Consider the following 22,928-nt stretch of genomic DNA (forward strand, 5'->3'; position numbering starts at 1 on the left):
GCTCTTATGTGTGGAGACGAGTACTTCTACTCCTGGTCAACTCCTGACACTCACTAGGACACTCCTCCTACATTCACAGCGTCATCACAGATACAGTATATTTATTTATTTTAGTAAATCATCAGTGACACTACGTCAATGTTCAGAAAAGCTTACTTGCTTTGATGTGTGACAGCAGAGGATTAATTTCTGTAGGCAATGAAAATATGTTAATGCATTCGTTCTTTTACTTGTAATATGTTCTGACAAGCAAATAAATGAATGTTACTCAGAGTAGGAGGAGTGTCTTAGTGAGTGTCAGGAGTTGACCAAGAGTAGAAGTACTCGTCTCCACACATAAGATCCTGAGAAACATCAGGAACAAACCAAGACTACACTTTCAGGGATCATTTCTTTAGTTCTTGACTTGAGAAATATCTTTCTAAAGAGTTTGGTCTCGCTGCCCGTAATGAAGAGTTGAGATGTTTCTTTCAGAGCAGGAAACTGGTGGGAAAACTTTGTTTCTTCTATTCTGTTGAAGACTGTTCAGGGTTTTTCAGAGAGACTCTGAAGGAGTAAACATGGTCTGAGTGGAGCTTGTTCTGTCTAAAACCAAGATTTTATCTATAAGGTGGCTGCTTGTTTCCCATGTGGGTCCAGGAGCATCCAAGTGTTCCTTACGTTTACTTGTTTTTAATAAGAACATGTATGTTTTAACATTATACATAACAAAGTAACTTTTAAGTCAACAATCCCAGAAGTAAAAAATCATCTGAATAAATCTCAGAGATCTCAGGTCAAACATTTCATTGTTTGGTTCATTTGCATGTTTGGTTGACTCATCCACTCACATGTTTGCAGTTTGGTTAAGTGCCACTCAGCTGATGATTTCAGAGCAGATGTCAAAATCGTCTCAATGTTAATACAGTATTCCATGTGAACTTTCTAGTTTATTGGGGTTAAAGTTTTAGCACTGGGGCCGGGTCCTTTTCCATCCGTCAGAACAAGAACGTGACGTTTCCTTTGTGTAGTGTACGTGTACGTGACAGCAGGGGTTTAATGTGAAAACTGAAGGCAGCCAAATGGTCTCTGCTCTCTGTTTTGTGGCTAATAAGTAAACATACTTTCCGCTTAATTTCATTAGCCCTTTCCCCTCTTATTTTATCATCACTTCCTCATTCTTCTATCTATTTTGAGTACATTTGGGCATGTTTCAGGTTAAAATGGAGGGATTTGGGGGCGACCTCTAGCTCACCCAGTAGAGTGTGCGCCCCTTGCAGGCTGAGTCCTTGGCAGCAGCCGCGGGTTCGAATCCGAACCATGGCCCTTTGCTGCATGTCGTCTCCCCTCTCTCTCTGTTGTCCTGTCAATAAAGGCCATAAAAGCCCCCAAAAATATCTAAAAAATAAATGAGGGGGATTTCTGCACAGCTTTAAATTGTTGACCTCTCCATCTCCTCCATGCAAAATAGAAGCACCTTGGTCAAATACTTCCTCAATTACAAGAAGGGGAAACTTTGGCGCTTTTCAAGCATTTAAAATAGAAGTTAAAATCAGGATGTTTGTTAAATTTCATCACTCTGTGCTTTTTGTGGCAACATAGCTGCTGCTTTTCAACACAGAGATTACACGCAGCCCTCTGGTAACCTCCATGCATGCTTCACTTTAACAAACCTGCCTGGGTTATAGGAAACTGACTGGTAGTGCGACAGGAAAACCCCCATCTTCAACAAACTGCTGCGTCAAAACAACCTTCTGCTGTGACGGTAAAAGCTGACGTTAGTCTCGTAAGCCTGGCTGCTCAGCGTCATGCTCACGCAACCCGTTCTCATTCCGAACTTGTAAAATAAGGACGTTTGGCCAGTGGCTGTCAGTGGCTGTCAGTGGCTGTCAGTGGCTGTCAGCGTCTGATGCGACGAAAAAGGCGTCTTTCAGCGTGTTTGTGTAACGCACCAGGGAGAGCAGCAATTAGATATTATATAATTTCTATGTAAGGAGGGTGGTGGATGGGTCAAACACAGGGCTTTCACCCAGGAGAGTGGGGGTTGCGTCCAAACCCCACACTTATTAACAAAGCCTTAATGAAGGTTTATACCATTTTATAACATCTGAGAGATCATGCCCTGAGATAAACATGTATGATCTCTTTTGTGTTTTAACCAGAGGGGGAATGTAACTTAGTAAATGTACTTAAGTAACCCGTACTTAAGTACAGTAAATTTTCCCTGTGCTTTGAGTATTTCCATTTTGTGGTATATTATACTTCTACTTCACTACATCTCAGAGGGATATACATCTCAAAAATTGTACTTTTTACTCCGCTATAGTTGATAGTTGTTTGCAGATTAATTTGACGTGATGCTATTTCACGTTTTGTCCAGTGACAATTTCAATAAAGTTTACTCAAACAAAATGGCTGCATGCTCAACAATGTTGACAAAAAGAGAGAAAGGCTGCATTACTTTGTGCAGTTCTATAATGATCAGAAGGTCAGTAGGAACAACGATAAAAATGGAGCTGCAGTTAATATGGTCTGTCCGTTGAGTCTCAGTGACGACCACAGTTTCAGCCACTACATGTACAAAAAATACCTCACTGATAATTCGGGGCTAAAGCAAGGCTTAATCCAAACGGTGTCTGCCTGGTTTGATAGGATACAGTAACTGGCTTTAGCCAATGGTAAGATTGCACTTGGATTTGTAAGGCTTTCTGCAGTGAATTCTGCTGGTGAGCCAGGTTTATTCCTACAGAAGGATTGAGCGAGTTAGAAATGCTTACCTGAAGTCGGGGTAATGCTCCACCAAAGGCTGCAGATGGAGCTTTATGTCTGCCTTGTTTTTCTGTATGATGATGTTGCTCAGGTCGTCTCCTACAGCGTAGAGCCACTCATGAGTCGACTTCTACCAGAGAAAAAAAGAACAAACCATTTACAAATATGAGTTTATTTAACCTTTATTTATCCAGGTAAGTCGATTGAGAACAACTTATCATTTGCAACAATGACCTGTCACATTCATACAGTTCCACATTCATACCTGGAAGCTGCCCGGTACAACCACAGTCTGATCTGCTGGCCACTGAGCAGCTCCACTGGAGCGGTTGGGGTTAAGGGCCTTGCTCAAGGGCAACTCAGTGGTGGTAATAAGGGAGAAACAAGCGCTGCTCTTTCACTTTCCCCAGCCAGATTTTATCCTGCCGGTCTGGGGATTGAACCGGCGACCCAAGCTCACTTCTTAAGCTCTAGGCCACCACTGCACCACTGTTTGAACTGTAAGTGTTGTGATTTTCACCCGAGCAACCTAAAACAAATTAGGATTCGGTGATGCTTATGCATTGTGTGATTTTTTGAGTTGATTCTTAGCAAAACCACCTTTGTTCTTTCACAAATATGTGCTCATTCATGTGTAATTACTTCCACCAACTAATCAAAGTATTATCGTACGCGCAGAATACATACGAGCGAGTTGCTCGAATGGCGGCAGCCATGTTGCGCCTCCATCTTTAAAATACATTAGCCCAAGAGGGACATACCTCCGCCTTTCGCACTTTTACACTCAGTGGCACCGTGACGAATGCCAGGGGGAGATTACTCGCAACTGCCGGCAGATTTGAAAGCCTGTTGAAGATGGAGGATCAAACCTATTCTCGAGGACATGTAACGGAGTCGCCAAGGAAGTTAAAAAACGTAAACGATGGAGATACTAAGAGCTAATTTCGGGTTCGGCCACCGTAGGAGTTAAAACGTGCTCGGAATAGGAGGGGCTAGAAAGTAATATTCAGTTGGTTGTCATATACAATTTCACCGCTAGATAGGAGAAATTCTTACACAATGTAGCTTTAAGCCAATTACAATTATCCACCTTTCAAGTAAATTATATATTTAACCCTCTATGATTAAACACATAATTTAAATATAATGTAAATATCTCTTGAATATACACTGCACATACACTGTTGGTAAGCAACCTGTTATATTAATAATTCTTTATTTATTACAGCACATTTGCACTTCTGCATTGCCCTATTGTCTTACTGTTTACGATCCTCATAGAGCTGTTTGTTTACGTGTGTGAATGTACATATGTGTATGAATATGTATGTGTATATATTTGTACATAGTAGTCAAATGTTTATGTTCATGTCCTTGTTTTTAGCTGTATGTCAAATTATGTATACATACTTCAAGAGCAACGAAAAGCCGGAGTCAAATTCCTTGTATGTGTTTGCTAAAAATTCATTCTGATTACCCGCAGACTTAACCACACGTCCTTCATACAAGTACGGGAAGTTACTGTCTTCCCTCCCAGGAGTTTTTCCTTCTAACTGCTCTTCAGCCTTTACATTAATGATTTGCCAGATGTATGTCCAGATATAGGTCTACAGATGTATGCAGATGACACAGTGGTGTATGCATCTGGTAATACCTGTACTTCTGTGGCTGACAAACTAAATGTCAACTTAGATAAAATATCATCTTGGCTGGCTTCATCTTGTTTAACTTTAAACACAAAAAAAACAAACTGTCAGCTTTTCCATTAAAAAACTACCTCTAACACAGCTCTTGAATGTACAAATTAATGGGGAGCTTATTGAACAAGTACCTGAAGTGAAGTATCTGGGAATAATTATAGACTAGCAGTTGAACTTTAAAAGTCATATCAAGAAAGTCTATAAAATCGTTAAGGCCAACTTTGGCTGCTTTAGGATGATAAGAAACTGCCTGACTCTTGACTGGGCTTTTATTTTTTTAAATTCTATGACTCTCTCACACATATCGTATGGCTTGACCACATGCTCCCAAGCTCACCAGACATCAGTTAAGACCATAGAGTGTCTATATAACCGTGCTTTGAAAGTCCTAGACAAGAAGAGAATAAGGTATCATCACTGCCAAATTTTAAGCAAACATAAGATTTTGCTGCATTTTGTTAAATTGGTCTTCAAATGCCTAAATAACGCTGCTCCCCTTCCCCTTTGCAGAACAATAATAAAACAGCAAAGTGGTACCAGAACCATCACCCGAGCAGCGTTAAAAGGCAATTGTAGCATCCCTTTCCGTAGAACATCATTTGCCCAAACTGCATTTTCAGTAAAAGCGGCAAAATTATTGAACTTTCTGCCAGACCACTTGAAATGTATCCCAACATTAGCCACTTTTAAAAAAAAAAAAAATACCAAATTGTGGCTAATTCGGGAACAATCTTGTGTTTTAGAGCAATTCTACATGACTTGGATACCAGCACATCTGGCTGTAGATGTTTTGAATGTTTCAAATATTTTGATATCTTATAATCTGTTCTTCTGTCTAGATTTTAGTTTGTTATTTTTGTTTCATGTCTGAAAACCGTGTTAAGTGTGCTGCTGCCAGTTTTAGCCGGGACACTCATGAAAAAGAGATTTTTAGTCTTATTCCTTGTGAAATTAAGGGTGAATAAAAAAATTATAATAATAAAAAATGACTCCAATAAGTAAGAGTGCCGGAGTATTATCAAGACCTTTTTTTCTTGAACATGACTTGAATATCTTACTATCACCAGGTAACAGAAGAGATGCTGTTGATGTTGATAAGGAAGTTAAAGAGTTTATTACCATGTCCTCAAACAGATCTCTGAGTCTTCCCCACTGCACATGGATCTTACTCGCCGCCTTCTCGTGTTTCCGGTTCTTGCACGAGTAGTTATTCTTCATCAGCTGGCCGACGTACTCCCTCACCACGTGGTAGTGCAGTCGGCTCGCTAACTCCTGTCACAGGGGAAAAAGGAGCACACACACAGAGGCAGTGATGTGGCAGAATAACAGGAAAAGGGGAAAATATAAGTGTGGTTGTCTTTATTTGTCCATCACATGACCAGCTGCCATCAGATCATCATCACCTCCACTTCCACCTATTCATTGGTGCCAGCGTTCAGGATTTATTCCTTCTTGCTTCACCACTCTGCTGTCGCAGCATCCGGCCGAAAACAATGGTGCCTAAATTAGTTCACTTGGAACTTCCAAGAGGGTCAATAAAAAAGCAAATACGGATTTCCTCTCCTGACCTCCAAAGAGATAACAAATGAGTGTAAAAAAAAAAATATATATTTTTTAGCTGATATCTGCATCTGTTGTCCTCATTAAAGCAGTTATAAAAAATGTTAGGCCCGTTGGTTCCCGGTTACATGTACATGGGGGTTTTCTAATCAAGATGGGACAAATGCCAGTAAAAGCCCTAACTGGGAACTTTATTATATCATACCCGGCACGTTGGCAGGGAAGCGATCGTTAGGTGGGAGTTGGGAGGTGGGAGTCTTTCCTGAAAGTCAAAATATTACCCTGGTACGTTAAGATAATAAAGTGGTTGGTAAATGTTGGAAATTCCCCTGATGCATTCTTCCAGCCCATCCCCCCCCCCTTCCCCCCCATTACCTGGACATGTGGAGGCCTCATCAGAGCGCAGTGTTCAGAAAGCAGCTCCGTCAGACTGTAAAGCTGCTTAAAGTCTTCGTCGTTGGTGAGCCACTTCCTCGTCATCATTCTTCTCAGGTACGGCTGGAAAGCAGGTTCAAAGTGGAGGAAATAAATGAGTTTTAGGGCCCTATCTTGCACCCGGCGCAGCGCAATGTCTTTGCTAGTTTAAGACAGACGCAGTTGTCAATTTCCCGTCCAGCGCCTGCGTCGTTTAAATAGCAAATGCACCTGCGCTCATCTGTGCGCCCATGGGCGTGCTGGTCTTACAGGGAGGTGTGTTCAGGTGCATTCTGGGCGTATTGCTATCTTGAGGCAGTGGGAAGTGATCGTGCCATTGACCAACAAAAAGCTGGTCTAAAGTCAATAGTGCAGCATTTCATTGTTATTTCATTTACTAGCAAAAGTGGATTTGGACACGCCCTAAACGCACCTGCGCCAGGCACTTCACGCCGTGCGCTTAGATCGTTGAAATAGGGCCCATCATGCTTTTACGGTTTTAATTTTCACAGGTTTGACGGATGTCATCAAGTCTTTTATCTGCTCATTCATCATCATGTGCTTATAGATAAAAATGACTCTCATATGGGCAGCAGATTAGATTTGAATAAGTCCTTCAAATTAAATGACATAATACATCATTTGCACTGTAACTGCTCTTTAGAACGACACATCTCAATATTTTCTAACCTGACGCTCAATTGGCAGGACAAAGCTATAGTTAAAGCAGCTATACTCAACATTTTTATAATAAGAATCTATCAAATGACAATGAATCTGCAGCTCGTCCAGCTTCACAGAGCTTTATAGTGAGTTCCAGCTCATTGTTTAGCTGCCCGGCTCTTTACTGTTTTGCTTCACTCTCACCGCTCTCATAGTGGCAGGCAGCTGCTTTCAGTGTAAAAACGGTCGAAACATAATGTACTCTACCTGCTCAGCAGCAAACAGCAGACAGACACAGTTAGGGACTAGCTGGTGAACAGAGTGGAGTATTTAGCAGCTAAAGAGCTGTTGTTCAAACACTTAAAATGCCCTCTTGGTTGTGTGAATAATGACTGTTGCTGCTCAGAAATACAAGTGGAAGTAGTGTAGAATTTTTATCGTGATTTTGGCTCCTAACAATCACAAAAAATGTAATCAAGAAAAACTATTATTTTGTACTATGTTTTGCATATAAACTCTTATTTTGTCTTGTGTTCTGAATGAAAAACAAAGTTCAACAGGAAAGCACATGTAAGGGAAATTTTGCAGAATTTGCAAAATATATGAAAATGAAAAAATGTCCGCTGGTCTTTTAGTAAGTCACAAATGACCTGTTGTCTTTTAGATTGGACATCTTAGATTGGGTATTTTACAATTCGTACATCCCGTTTTCACATCCCTGCACCAAATCTCTTGTGAACATTTACTGGAAGTGACCTGCTTGAATGCTTGAAAGCATCTCTGCATTGTGTGTGAGTAGAGGTTTAGGAAAGGAGTATCCCTTCTTTCGTTTCTCCTTTTAGAAACCACAACTGCTCTCAGAGTGAGGAAATTAATATATGAAAAAAAAACAGAACTGGGATTTCACCTCAAATAACTGCAGTGTGATTGTACCTTGACGTCGTCTTTGTACTGGTCCTCCAGCACCTGTATGAGCCTGATAATCAGCCACTTGGCCTCCTTCCTGAAGCCTTCCACTTCTCTATCACAGGTGTCCTGGTACCCGTCCATGTGCTGCCTGCAGGAGGACAAACAGCATCACTGTCTGAGCTTATAACACCATATTTGACTCTAGTAAAGTATTTCAGTGAGAACAAAAACTGCACTGGTGAAGTATATCTGCCTTACTGTTAGTCCAATTACACTTGTTATGCAATGCAGTATTTCCATGTTACTCCACTCTATTTTAACTAGACCACTAAATAACTTAACCACTAGATTTCACTCTGAAATATTATACTTTGAGACTGTTCTCCTCCTAAAAAAACTCAAAGGTTGTTTGTTCAAGCAGCAGTCTTGCATTGCCAGACCTTCCTCCACAGCGCTGCGGGGGAGGGTCTGGCTAGTCCACACAGCATTCTGGGATGGGAGAAAAACGTGCTCTGGTTTATTGGCATTTCTTTAAACCAATCACAATTGTCTTGGGTGGCGCTAAGCACCGGACGGAGCAACGATGTCGCTGCAAAATAGCCTGGGGAAGGAACTTGTTTTTGTGGAACGTGTACGTTCAAAAGTTGTTTTAGTCAAACTATATTAAGTGGTGTTCAAAAGGATCTGACTAATTGGTCTGCGTTGCCTGCATCGCTACGGTCCACAATTGCTGTTGTTAAAATGAACATAGTTCCTCGTGTGAATTTCTTAAGTACAATGATCTTCTTACCCCCACCAATACATTTCTGGAAGAAACTTGATGCCGTAATCCGGCAGTATATTTGGAATAATAAACAACCTAGGTTAAAATACTCTACTTTGCAATGTACCACAAACACAGGAGGCCTGGCCCTCCCCAACCTTAAAGTGTACCACAGAGCCTTTCAGCTACGGGCCCTCAGAGTGTGGATGGACCCCTCATCTACAGTTCCATGGAGAGAAATAGAGCAAAACCTCACTGGAAGTCTAAGACTGCAAGACCTCGCCTTTACAGGTGTGTGTCCAAAAAAGTATATGCTAGCCTATGGCCCTATTATCACCAACACATTGACCAACTTTAAACAGGTGAAGGAGCAACTACACTGTAAAAAAAAAAATCGTAAAAAAACGGTAAAAAGTCTGGCAGCAATGTTGCCAAACACTTACCGTCAAATTACAGTAAAAAACCTTACATTATTTTACAGAAAAATTCTTTTTTTAAATACAGAAATTTCCTGTAAATATTTTCTGTATTTTTACAGTCTAACTATTGTAGAATTAAAACAAATTCTTGTTATAAAACATTTCTAGAATGTTAAACAACTGTATAAATCTTTATCAAAACTAAGAAATATTGCAGAAATACCTTAAAATTACATAATTTAAATGAAAACTGCTGTTTTCATACGGTTTTCTTTGGTAAATTCACAAGATTATTCAATCCATCCACAAGAACTCCCTGTTAAAGTACAGATTTTTGGATGTAAAACACATAAAAATTATGTAAAATGACTTTCAAATACCCTCCTTTAGGCATTTATTTTATGATTATCCAATCTATTTACGGTAAATTCCTGTTTAATACTGTTTTTTTACTGTACAAAAAAGAGAAGATAATGGGATAATACTTTCCAGAAACATTGTAATAATAGTCATTACTTTATATAAACAATATTTGAGAGTATTTACAAGCAACTCTCCAATATATCTACATACTTTTACCATTAATGTATGTTGTTTACTTTAAATAAACATTCATTTATAGTTATAAAAGGCAACTCTCCAATATATTTACATACCTTTACCATTAATATACGAGGTTTACTTTATATATACAAGCAAATATCCGATATATACACATAGTTTTACCATTATTGTATGGGTGTTCACTTTATATAAACATTATTTGCCCGTAATAACAAGCAACTATCCAGTATATCTACAGACTGTACCTCATTATTGTATGGGGGCTTACTTTATATAAACTGTTCTTTATAGTAATTACAAACAACTATCCAATATATATATATACTTTTACCATTATTGTACGGGGTTTACTTTATATAAACATAGTTTTATAGTAATTTAGAAGCAACTCTCCAATATATCTACATACCTTTACTATTAATATATGAGGTTACTTTATATAAACATTGTTTTATAGTAACTTAAAAGCAACTGTCTGGTATATCTACAGACTTTTCCTCATTGAAGTAGGGGGTTTACTTTATATAAACATTATTTGACAGTAATAACAAGCAACTCTCCATTATATGTACATACATGTTTATTTTATATAAACTTCATTTGACAGTAATAACAAGCAACACCAATATATCTACAGACTTTTCTTATAAGTGCATGGGATTTACTTCATAAACATTATTTGACAGTAATTACTATTACTAACCAATATATGTTCACAACTCCCTCATTAGTAAATGGGGTTTTGAATGTACAAAAACCAAAAGGGCTATGTAAAAGTGCAATTGCATCAACTACTTTTACACGCAATAAATATATAATTTTTTCTGCTGACATTCTACGGCATTGTCCAATCCATTCACTGCAGATCCCTATTTGAGATGTATGAGATTTTAAGATGTATCATAACCAGAAAGTATTATAGAATGACCATTTACTGCATGCTTTACAAAGAAATGCACTATTTAAACAGTGCTATCCTTAAAGTTCACATATGAATAAACTTATGGGAGCAAAAACTGTCTGGTACATTGAATTAGAGCAAAAGGGGAACTATGGGCAATTTGGGAATTCATACATGTGTGTTAAAAATGTCAGTAAACATGAACAACTCTCTCCAAAATCTAAAAACTCAAATTTGTGATGTCATCTGATATAATGTCTGGAGCTTTTCCAAAAACAATGAATTGAGAAATATTTTAAAGATGACACTGAGATCACCCAGGGGGATGTTCAGAGGTAACGGGTAGATTTTCTGTTTCAGAAATAAAATGCTAACATAGAATAAAGCTCATTTGGGGTTTTTTTTATTCTACAAAATTAGTTTCACATTCATTGTCTATGAAGCAGCTTAGTAACCTGATGACATCATAGTTTGAGTCTTACATTTCTGGTTTGTGGCTTCGCCAGAGACAGTGACTCTTAATCAAAAATATCAGAGGTGAGATTAAAGACCATTGCACACCAGGGACGATTATTTCGCATGTCAATATATTTTTTCGAACTGTTGTTTTTGTCACAAGTAGTGTTTACTTATGAGGATCACCAAACAACAACACGGAGGCTGCTGTCCCAACTACAGACTGTACGTCAGCAAACTTTATTACTCCTTTCAACCTTTACAATGGCAGCGTAGGCCAGAAACATTCTTTCCGTTTTTACCTTTCACAATAAGCCCGAGACATATGCTACACTGTTTTGCAGAGGGAATTCAATTGAATTGTATACTCAATTAGAGTTAGAGGAAACTCAATAAATAGCTTACAGTAGCTTAGTGTTACAGCTTTTCCTGGGACGTATCCGAAGCTAACCCCCATCCCTCCACTCAGCAGCCTGGAAACCAGACAGGACACCTTTTGGTGCTTTTGAGGAGCTGCTGCATTTATTTGTTGTCAAACTGCAGAATCTAGCTGCTGTACAATCACTTCATATCTTCACCACTAAACGTTAACTCTCCTCTGCTCCGACTGCTCTCTCTTTCTCGTCCGCTCACACCACATCTTCCGTCACTTTCTCGCTCTCTTCAGCATCTGTCCTACTGACATTGTAGATGAGCTGGCGTGTATATCCAAACCTTTTATTGAAAACTGTCACAAATTTGCATCGCTGCCGGTGTGAATAGTTTTGATGTGAAATATTCACAGGCGATTATTTTGCATATTGGCGTCGCTTATTCGTCACGCCCCCAGTGTGTAACGGTCTTAAGTCACACATGTGCAAGTCACAAATCTTAACCTTCACCGTCTTGAACAAGTCCCAAGTCACTGTGTTTAGACTCAAGTAAGGCTGTACCAACAAAAAGGGGTGTAACAATGTTACAAATCCAAATCCGGTTCGTTTTATTTACAAGCACAGACCAGGTAAAGCAACCGTTAACAATGCAGGGGCCCATTTCAGGAAGGAGGTTTAACAAACTCTGAGTGTAACCCTGATATCTGAGTTGATTTACCCTGAGATGGGAAACTCTGAGTTTTCATTTTCATGCAGCATGAATGGAGCCATGATACTACGATTCACCATGGTAACAACCACAAACAAACTGGTGGGCAGAAATACTGCACATACAGCGAGTTTGAACATGTATTTAGTTAAAAAAGCAACACAGCGGCTGCTTTAAAAGAGAGAATTTGCGTGGGAGAAAATTGCTGCTAGAGTAAATGCGTTAGTTCCAATATAGTGTATATCATATTTAATCATAAGTATAATATTACTGGTGAAATGGTATTGAACCTATAATCTATAAAAGTCCTAGGCCTACTAATCCCATTCTGAGGCTGCAGCACCATCATCAACAGAACTATAATTCATAATCTTATATTTCAAAGGGTTTACATCATTCACCTGCAATACTGTGGAACTCTTTTTTAATGGCTCTTACTGGTTTGTGTCCAGGGAACACTACACAAACGTTTAAAAAACGTTTCAGAGTGAGTCACACTCTTCTGACGGCGCTTTGCTACAGTAGCTTTACCAATATGCTCCGCATCACCAATGTTGTAAAGAAAACTGTTGTTTGCAAAAAAATGTAATGTGACACAAATAATGTGCTGGGATGTAGAGCATGTCCACGATGGGTGACGTTAGTGATATGAGGATGATAAGGTTATGTAGGCTACATAACTGATAGACTGGGAAGAAAAAACGGTACCGCTCAAATAGGTATTTATCTGGAAATTAAAATGCGTCGGGGCCTCAATATCATCTCCTGACGTATGTTTAACTCCCTGCAAAGTAATACAGCTTCTACATCACCGGGATCGTCGACAAAAAGACATTGCATGTTTTGAGAAAAAAAAACGTTTTAACATGGTTAATAAACCAACCCTGTTTTTTTATTCATGCCGATAACAAACTGCACTAAAATGCGCCTGATACAGACTGCAATTATGAATGATGAAATGAAAGAGAGCTGTGTCAGAGGGAGGAGACTGAAAGAAGAAAACCTGTTCCCGACTAGGTTAGGTTCACAGAGTCCGAGGTTAGGTTACCTCTCTTTCTGAAACGGAAAACCCAGAATTACCCTCATCTCAGGGTTAACAAACTCAGAGTTTTCACTAAACCTGCTTTCTGAAATGGACCTGTCATTCGGTACCTCCATTAGCTGTATGTGTGTTTGTGAACTCCTTTGCTGCCTCCTTCTTAGCCTCTGCTGGGCTCCCTCTTGCTCTGGGCTATCCTTTTCTCAGCCATCTGATGCACGAGTCTTCAACTTCACCCAGGCTATTCAGACCGTAAAGCAGGTTCTCAGGCTGGCTGTGGGAGAGCTGTCTGGTCTGTTGATCCTTGTCAAACTGAACACAGAATGAAAGCCATAACATGGGTGAGAAAGATGTGGTAAGGTACAGATGATAACGTGTGATACTGTAGGGTGAACATCTATTTACTTTAGCTTTCTTTATCTTCTTGATCTTCTTATCTTGGTATTCTTTCTTCCATCTTGCCTAAACAAGGATTAAAGAATTAGGGTGAGATTTGAACATTACTGTAACAGTAGTATACATAGCTCCGTTAAATGTCAAGTTGTAACTTGTTGTTGTTACAACGTGTGGTTCACTGTTCATAAAGTAGAACCAACGTAAAGTTAGTCAGCTGAGATAGCTTATGTAAACTTGAGGCATAACCTAGCTAGGTGGTAACGTTAAACGGCGGGTTACCGGTTAGTTAACAGTAATGTTAACTACTAGCGTTAGGAGCAACGGAGCATTATAACGTTTCTTTAATTACTAGTATTAGCTAGTACCCAGCAAATCAAGCTGACCTGCTAAACTGTCTAACTGTCTAGTTAACTGTTATATATTTAGCTAGCTAGCTAAAATTACGATTGGTGCATGGTTCACATTCAAGGCTAACATTACATAAGGACAGTCTTAATGTAACGTTAGCTAACGCCAGACACACTTTGATAAGGCACATAAACGGCAAATGCTAACGTTATCCCTGCTGACATTTTAAAATTGTGAAACGTATGCAAGTGTTATCTTAACTCGTGTCCAGTTGATATCTCGTGAGGAAACTGCATGTACATAAAAAGAAAAGTATTACTTTACCTTAAGTGAAAGCTGAATGTGAATCATCGTGGAGAAGTCCTGACTCCTGCGTTACATTATTATCCACACTGTCTCTGCGTCGAGATGAGTTTGACGTTAGCACAGCCCCCCATGAAGTCAAACAATATCATTGGTCAAGATCGTCTCTGCCCGGCATGATTCATCCAATGATTGTGCAACATTCAATTATTTGAATCTGCGCGCACTTTCCTGAAGCACATAGCCTAGACTAAAGAGACCATTTCTGTTTTTTCAACCATTTTAAGGTCTTACATCGCTTCACGCCCTGATTATCAATGTTCACGTTGATGCTAGAAGCCTTGGTTGAACTGTTGAGCCCTAGCATCCCTTCCCAGTCTTTCACACATTGCATGTATTGCTAAATTGAAAAAAAATATATTGCACACCAATGTAAAGCTTTATTCATACTGTGTCCTCCCTGTCTTTATTCACCGTATATTACCTCAGCCCATGAAAAACTCTTTGTTCCCTTTGACCTGTAGAAAGTGGGGAGAGGTAAAATGATTTGAGGGAGCAGTAGACTGCACAATGACCTTGCATTTTGTTGAACACTGTGACTCACTTTGGGTCTTAATATTAAGAAAAATTGTTTTAACAACAATTTTAACTTCATAAGGAAAAGAACGTGTATGCTACATATACATAAGTACACCAAATACATTAAAAAGAGGTCTGTCCCGCATGCATATTAGTTTCTGACTGTGGGGAATTGGGAAAAACAGTAAAAACGTCCCCAAATTTCTGAATTGCTTATTTTCATAACATTCACTGAGCCTTGCCTAAAACAGTTTGGAGTTTGTATTGGAAGACTCCAACGTTTTTAAAGTGGATTAACAGCCTTTTATGAAAAGCCTACTCCTTCAGTTTTGAAATGAAATCACAGATAATTTCTCAAATAAGCATAATGTTGCAGATGTCATCAGCAAAGTAAGCAGTCAATGGAAAAAGATGTTGGGCCATGAATCTGAAATAGGCCCATGGCCTCCACGGAAGTGAAATGAGGCAAGAACATCAGATGCCCCCTAAAATATTAGGATGGTGAAGATGTAGGCTTACCCAGGCTGCAGGCTGCCTGGCTCTCTGTGTACTGTATCGTCATCCTGTAGGCCTATAGGGTTGTGGGCCTATGTGATGTGAACTGTGGCTGCACGATTCTTTTGTCAACTAATTTGCCAGACCAAAACATGATTATATAGTGATGAGCATATCACAGACTTGGACTAAAATAGACATCATGTACATCCAAGGCCTGTAGTTTAGGTTGACTCTTGTCTCTTATGCATTCCCATAACTGAAGCTATGGCTTTGTTTCCACAAATATTTAGGTGAAAGAATGTTTATTTTTACAAAGACAGATCTAAATACAGCATCTTTGTCACCAGTGGTGATTTGGTGCAGTAGTCCTATAGCTTTTTAAGCTTGTGTGCTGCCAAGTTGTTTTACTGTTTGTATTACCATAAATATGCTTGCAAAATATTACAGTAGTGTAGTTTCTAATATAATTACATTGATCCAACTATAATTGAGAACAATTGCTTGTGGGTTTTTGCTGTGGAGTTGTTGAGGCCATGCAGTGAGGGTTCATGTCAGCCTCATTCAATGCATTAAACGGGTATGGCTGGTCCTACCTGTCTCAGTACCTCTGTTAACCCCTCTTCAAATAACTGCAAAGCTAAATACAAGTCCTACTCTATTGCTAGAATTTAGTAGACTTGCATTAAGAGACACTGGCCAGGATGAAGTTTGACAGCGATTAAAAAACACTAACACACAGTATTAGACCACATTGAATAAGCTAAAATGGACCCCTATACAGTATACCAATATTTACCCTCTGAAGAGTCTCTGATGCATATATTGGATAGTTAATTGTAAATATTGTCAAATATTTTTACAAAGTAAACACACAGTACATTAATGGGATAAGTCTGTAGATATATTGAATAGTTGCTTTTAATCACTATAAAGTATTGTTTGTATGAAGTAAACCTGATATATTAATGATTAAAGTACAGTATATTAGTTTCTTTTTAACACTATACAATACTGTTTATATAAAGTAAACCCTTATACATTTATGGGGAAAAGCCTGTAGACATAATGAAGAGTTGATTGTAACGTTTATATAAGGTAATGACTATAAAATAATGGTTCTGCAAGTTATTATCACATATTGTTTTTTGTACAGTAGAAAACCAGTATTAAACAGGAATTTACTGTAAATTGATTGGATAATCATGTAAAATAAATGCCTAAAGCTTTTAAGATACTATTAATGGGCTGTCAAATAGGGTAATTTTACATTAATTTGACATGTAAATAACTATAAATGAATGTTTATTTAAAGTAAACAACATACATTAATGGTAAAAGTATGTAGATATATTGGAGAGTTGCTTGTAAATACTCTCAAATATTGTTTATATAAAGTAATGACTATTATTACAATGTTTCTGGAAGGTATTATCCCATTATCTTCTCTTTTTTGTACAGTAAAAACACAGTATTAAACAGGAATTTACCGTAAATAGATTGGATAATCATAAAATAAACGCCTAAAGGAGGGTATTTGAAAGTCATTTTACATAATTTTTATGTGTTTTACATCCAGGAATCTGTACTTTAACAGGGAGTTCTTGTGGATGGATTGAATAATCTTGTGAATTTACCAAAGAAAACCGTATGAAAACAGCAGTTTTCATTTAAATTATGTAATTTTAAGGTATTTTGCAATATTTTTCAGTGTTTGTACAGATTTATACATTTGTTTAACATTCTAAATATGTTTTTTGATTACAATTCTTTTTAAATCTACAGTAGTTGGACTGTGAAAATACAGAAAATGTACAGTAGATATCTGTATTTTAAAAATAAATTCTTTGTAGAAAAACATAAGGTTTTTTACTGTCATTTCACGGTAAGTGTTTGGCAACTTTTGCTGCCAGACTTTTTACCGTTTTTTCACGGTTGTTTTTTAACGTTTCTTTACATTAAATTTAAGGTTTAACAGTAAAAAACCAGAAAGAGGCCTCAATTTTACACACCGTAAAATTATGGGTTTTTTTTTGTCTTTTTACATAAAATTCAATGTAATTTGACTTTCAAGACCGTTCAGCAATGGAATTATCCTGTTAAACAACTATATTATCTCATTATATCAATTTACAGACTAAAACCTTAATTTAATGGGTTTTTTTTAAAATAAAAGTATTTTTCTGTATTTTTCTGGCATTAACACTTAATGTAGAAAAAACGGAAAAAATCCGTAAAATTATACAGTGAATTCCAGTGAAATAACTTTTTTTTTTACAGTGTACGCTACACCAAAAAGTGGCATTTGAGCACCCCAATTTGGCACAACATGCACTTAATGTCTGGTAACGAACCCTTTGTTTATAACCAATGGAGTGACAGAGGTATTTATACTACTATGTTACAACCCCAAATCAGAAAAAGTTGGGACAGTATGGAAAACACAAATAAAAAAAGAAAGTAGTGATTTCTAAATGTACTTTGACTTGTATTTCATTGCAGACAATATGAACACAAAATATTTCATGTTTTGTCTGGTCAACTTAATTTCATTTGTAAATATACATCCTTTCCTGTCATTCAGACCTGCAACACATTCCAAAAAAGGTTGGGACAGGAGCAATTTAGGGCTAGTAATCAGGTAAATTGGTTAAATAATGATGTGATTTGAAACAGGTGATGTCAACAGGTGATTGTAATTATGATTTGGTACAAAAGCAGCATCCAAGAAAGGTCTAGTCCTTTAGGAGCAAAGATGGGCCGAGGATCGCCAGTTTGCCAACAAATACGTGAGAAAATTATTGAAATGTTTAAAAACAATGTTCCTCAAAGAAAGATAGGAAGACATTTGCTTATTTCACCTTCAACAGTGCATAACATAATTTCAGTGTGTAAAGGACAAAGGCGCTAGCCTAAGCTGAACAACCGTGATCTCCGATCCCTCAGGCGTCACTGCATCAAGAATCGTCATTCATCTATAAGCAATATCACCACATGGGCTCAGGACTACTTTGGCTAACCTTTGTCAAGTACCACAATACGTAGTTACATCCACAAATGCCAGTGAAAACTGTACTGTGCCAAAAGGAAGCCCTATGTTAACAGTGTCCAGAAGCGCCGTCAACTTCTCTGGGCTCGGAGGCATCTGGGATGGACCATCACACAGTGGAAACGTGTACTGTGGTCAGATGAATCAGTATTTCAGGTATTTTTTGGGAGAAATGGACGCCGTGTGCTCCGGACCAAAGAAGAAAAGGATCATCCAGACTGTTACCAGCAACAAGTCCAAAAGCCAGGTTCTGTCATGGTATGGGGTTGTGTCAGTGCCCTTGGCAAAGGTAACTTGCACTTCTGTGATGGCACCATTAATGCTGAAAAGTACATAGAGATTTTGGAGCACAGTATGCTGCCTTCAAGAAGACATCTTTTCCAGGGACGTCCATGCATATTTCAACAAGATAATGCAAAACCACATTCTGCACACATTACAAAGTCCTTGCTGCGGAGGAAGAGGATACGGGTACTTGACTGGCCTGCCTGCAGTCCCGACCTGTCTCCAATAGAGAATGTGTGGCGCATTTTGAAGCGCAAAATGCGACAACGAAGACCCCGTACTGTTGCCCACCTTAAGACTTGTTTGCAAAATTACACCTGAAACACTTCATCACTTGGTGTCTTCAGTCCCTAAACGTCTTTTAAGTGTTGTGAAAAGGAATGGCAACATTACAAAGTGGTAAATGCTTTACTGTTCCAACTTTTTTTGAAATGTGTTGCAAGAACCAAAATAGGAATTTTGTTTTTTTGAAAAAAAAACCCCAATAGAAATCATGAGGAACACATTAAATTATGTGCTGTTGTATTGTCTGCAATGAAATACAAGTCAAAGTACATTTAGAAATCACTACTTTCTTTTTTTATTTGTGTTTTCCATACGTCCCAACTTTTTCTGATTTGGGGTTGTACGTTTTGAAGACCTGAGAGCTAGCTTTGAGGTCCCTAGGACATCCTTCTTCCTTTATCTTCGCTTAAGGTCAGCCCTAAAAGGTTATGGAGTAACATGGGGAAACAGTCTTGAGACCCACACAATCATTAAATGGCTTGTTGATTTTCCTGCTAGATGATTAGTGTCCGGGATTTATGCTAAACTGTTGCAAGTATCCGTAGGAGAACTCCCAATAGTAAAGAAATGGGAGCGGGAGCTGAGCCCGGAGGGGAACGTAATTAATTGGGAGACAGTTTGGGACAACATTTCCCACTGTTCCAAGAACAGCAGATCCACTTCAACATATGTCATAGGACATATTGGACTCCTCAGAAGAGATACGTCTCTAAAGGCATTCCTACTCCCTATTGCACGTTCTGTCAACCTGAACAAACTGGAACTTTCCTGCACATGGTCTGGGAGTGTGAACAGGTGCATGAGTTGGCTGGAATAAAACAACATCAATAATATCTGATGTGATAGGATGTCGAATTCCTGCTGACCCAATTGTTTTGTTACTTAATGATGACTCTAAATTACACCTGCTTGGGAGACAGAAGAAAATTTGGTTAGCCGGCTCAACCGCGACCAAGAAAATGATAGCTCAACGCTGGCTACCCCCCCCCAGATCTAGACAGATAGTCTAGCTAGCTGTCTGGATTTACCCTGCAGAGATCTGAGGAGCAGTTAACCATAGTCATTCAAACACAAAGAAAGAGTAAGGTAACGGACATCCGGCCGAAATGAAGGACATCCGGCGGAATTTTCAGCGGCACCTCAACAATCCCGGAAGTGGAACGTTGTGGATAAAGACTACTCAGGCAGCGATTACGACCTATATTTAAGTTTATAGTGGTGATGCCCTCTAGTGGCAGTTGTAATCATGACGGGAGCAAAGCTGGAAATAAGGTGAGGAAGTATACGTGCCCAATATCCTCGTAAGGAGGCAGGTTGGGGTAGTGGATGGGTCAAACAACACAGGACTTCCCCCTGGTACAGTGAGGTTCGAGTCCCTTTTGAAAAGAAACATTGGGCGCCCAGATAGCTCAGTTGGTAGACTGGGCGCCCATATATAGAGCTTTACTCCTCGAAGCAGCGGGCCTGGGTTCGACTCCGACCTGTGGCCCTTTGCTGCATGTCATTCCTCCCTCTCTCCCCCCTTTCATGTCTTCAGCTGTCCTGTCAAATAAAGGCCTAAAATGGCCAAAAAATTATCTTTTAAAAAAAGAAGAAAAGAAACATTTGAATCTTTACCGAACAAACGGAGCTACATCACGTTCAGCGTCATGTGCGTAACCTTCGGCAAGTGAAGTAATCTCTGATTTTAACCCAAACCGCCATCTTTTTCTAAACTTAACTAAGTAGTTTTAAACCTAACCAAACTGCGACCATTTCAGGTTATACACAGGTTTAAAACCATGACCGTTACAGTCTCTGGTATAGAGATAAGGACAGAAAGCACTCCTGTGGGTCGTAAACCTCAGAGACATGCAGCTACGCCTGTAGCTAGACCTGCATGAATGTCCTTAAACAACCCGCAGCAAAGCCACATCTGCTTCTGTTGTGAGTGGAAGAAGCAGCTGGGGTGGTTTAGAGGTTCAGCAGGCTGTATTCTGAGTGCTTTCTCTTTCCCCCCACTTAACACAGCAGAGTTTCTCACTCGCAGCCCTGATTCCCCGAAATCACGTGGGGCAGCACTCTCTCCAAGACTGGCACATTTCCCTTGGCAGCCACACTGAGCCTCTGCTTTGCATGTTAAAGAGACAGTCTCCTAAACAACTCAGAGCCTATCAACAGAATGTGGTCTGTCGCTCTAAGAAAAGACTCATGCTTGAATCTCATAAATAGCGTGAGCACAGTTGCTGGGAATCTCCCAGAAAAGCCTAAAATAGTTCAGAGATGAATCATCCACAGAACGCCTTTCTAACTCTCAGAACCTGAACCAGAATCTTCCCGAATCTGTGTGCTTTTAACTGCTTGTTTCTGCATTAGAGTTTGTTTATGAGGATACAGAAACAATAATACAATGAATTAATTATATTACATTAATTATACAATGGTTAAAATCATTAGTTTAAAGACATGGAAACCAAAATATAAAAGCAGTTTTTTCTTTTATTCTGGTAGTTTAGCATGCTTCTAAACCAGCTGCACTTCAGATTGTACTCTCTAAATTCTCTTTACATTTAAACAGCTGTGCTTCTGTCCTTCTAAAACTGGAAGTCCTCACTGAATGAATCTGGTGACAGATTCCCCCCTGGGGGCGTGCTGCCCCATGTCTGGTTTTGTCAGAGGATGCTAGTTCAATCGCAGTGCCTCATGGGTAATTTCAGGAAGTCATGTGCCTTACTGTAAAGCAGAGAAGCTGTTGATGTATGTAATGTGGTACTCGGTCCAAAGAGGCTGCGGTCTGAGAGCGCCGCAGTGACGACTGAACTCCACCTCAAATCTGTCAAGAGAAGAGAGGAGAGATGGAGAGATGGATAGGACAAGTCAACTTTACAGAGGACAAGCCTTCAGAGGGTGGACAAAATAACAAGACACATAGTGTTTTTTTTATATATATATATATATATATATATATATACACATTTCACATGTTTTGTAGTCTGTATTTAATTACATCTGTAACAATAAATCCATACATGTCATCAATACTTTCTCACTTTGACTTGTACTTGATATGCTGAGAGAGTCTGCACTCAGCGGTGGAATGTAACTAACGAGTATTTCCACTCTTATTTAGATTTGACAGCTTAAATTTCATTACAGATTTTGATTATTAAAACAAAATACAAAGCAACAAACAAAAAAAGATGCTGTAATATAGATTAAACTAATGTGATGTGAGCGGATCGTGGGTATTTTCGCTCCTCGAGCGATCTCCGAGGAGCTATGAGCGAGAATACATGAGAGCAGCCTTTCTGGAAGCCATGCAGCTGAAAGCTAACTCAGCTCAAACAGCTGACGGATTCATGTGACACTTCAGAGGAAAGGACGTCTCATCTCTCTAACACACATTTATCTCGTTTCCGCTCTCCTCCCATTACTTCTTCCATCTCTCCCATGCTTCCTGGGACAGACTTGGGTGGGACAGACTTAGACGTGAGAAAGGAAAGCAAGTGGCAGAGCCAGGGATGCAATTTAAGGGAAGTGAGATACAGCCTGAGTGGCAGAGGTGTGGCACGCCTCCTGATTGGCCTGCTGGTTGTTGCTCTCTCTGTCCTCACAGCCAGCACGTTTTTTTTTGTTTTTGTTTTAGGTTTTGTTGTCTTTTAAGTTTTGTTAGCTTTGTTTTCCACACCCTACACCCATGCACTCACTACACCACTGATAATGCTGAAATACACATTTCGTCAAGTATTGTTTTGAATGGGGTAAAAACTTGGTTTCAATGTAATCCTTAATTATGTGGGGTCTCCCTTTTTGTCTGAACTTTGAGCTGGTTCATGCTACGAACCAGCAGTGTATAAAGTTATTAAAATGAGCTCCACCTTTACGAGCTGCAACATTGAAGGGACGAACACATGAATGCATCAATAATTAAAATCCAATAATATACTGTTACAATCTGAAATGGGACATTCTGCATAATGAGTATTTTTACAT

General features: G+C 39.0%; 1 protein-coding gene and 1 non-coding gene across 5 annotated transcripts in view; one reads left to right on the forward strand and one right to left on the reverse strand.

Annotated features, from left to right (window-relative positions):
* Positions 1-22,928, reverse strand: part of exoc3l4 (exocyst complex component 3-like 4) — a 47,524-nt gene that overhangs the window by 3,530 nt on the left and 21,066 nt on the right. For all 4 annotated transcript variants that reach the window (XR_004895643.1, XM_031280443.2, XM_031280445.2 and 1 more), the window contains 5 exons: positions 21,670-21,768; positions 8,019-8,142; positions 6,384-6,506; positions 5,568-5,720; positions 2,757-2,878 (listed from right to left, as the gene is read on the reverse strand). Coding sequence is in view for 3 of the 4 variants with exons in the window: in XM_031280443.2 (XP_031136303.1) it covers positions 2,757-2,878; positions 5,568-5,720; positions 6,384-6,506; positions 8,019-8,142; positions 21,670-21,768 (621 nt within the window). In the remaining variant the exon portion in view is untranslated. The remainder of the gene's footprint in view (positions 1-2,756; positions 2,879-5,567; positions 5,721-6,383; positions 6,507-8,018; positions 8,143-21,669; positions 21,769-22,928) is intronic.
* On the forward strand, positions 368-574 carry LOC116036838. The gene has a single exon (XR_004101736.1). It is a non-coding gene; the product is annotated as a small nucleolar RNA U3 (small nucleolar RNA).

The sequence above is a fragment of the Sander lucioperca genome, chromosome 18 (assembly GCF_008315115.2).
Source record: "Sander lucioperca isolate FBNREF2018 chromosome 18, SLUC_FBN_1.2, whole genome shotgun sequence".
NCBI classification, from domain to species: Eukaryota; Metazoa; Chordata; class Actinopteri; order Perciformes; family Percidae; genus Sander; species Sander lucioperca.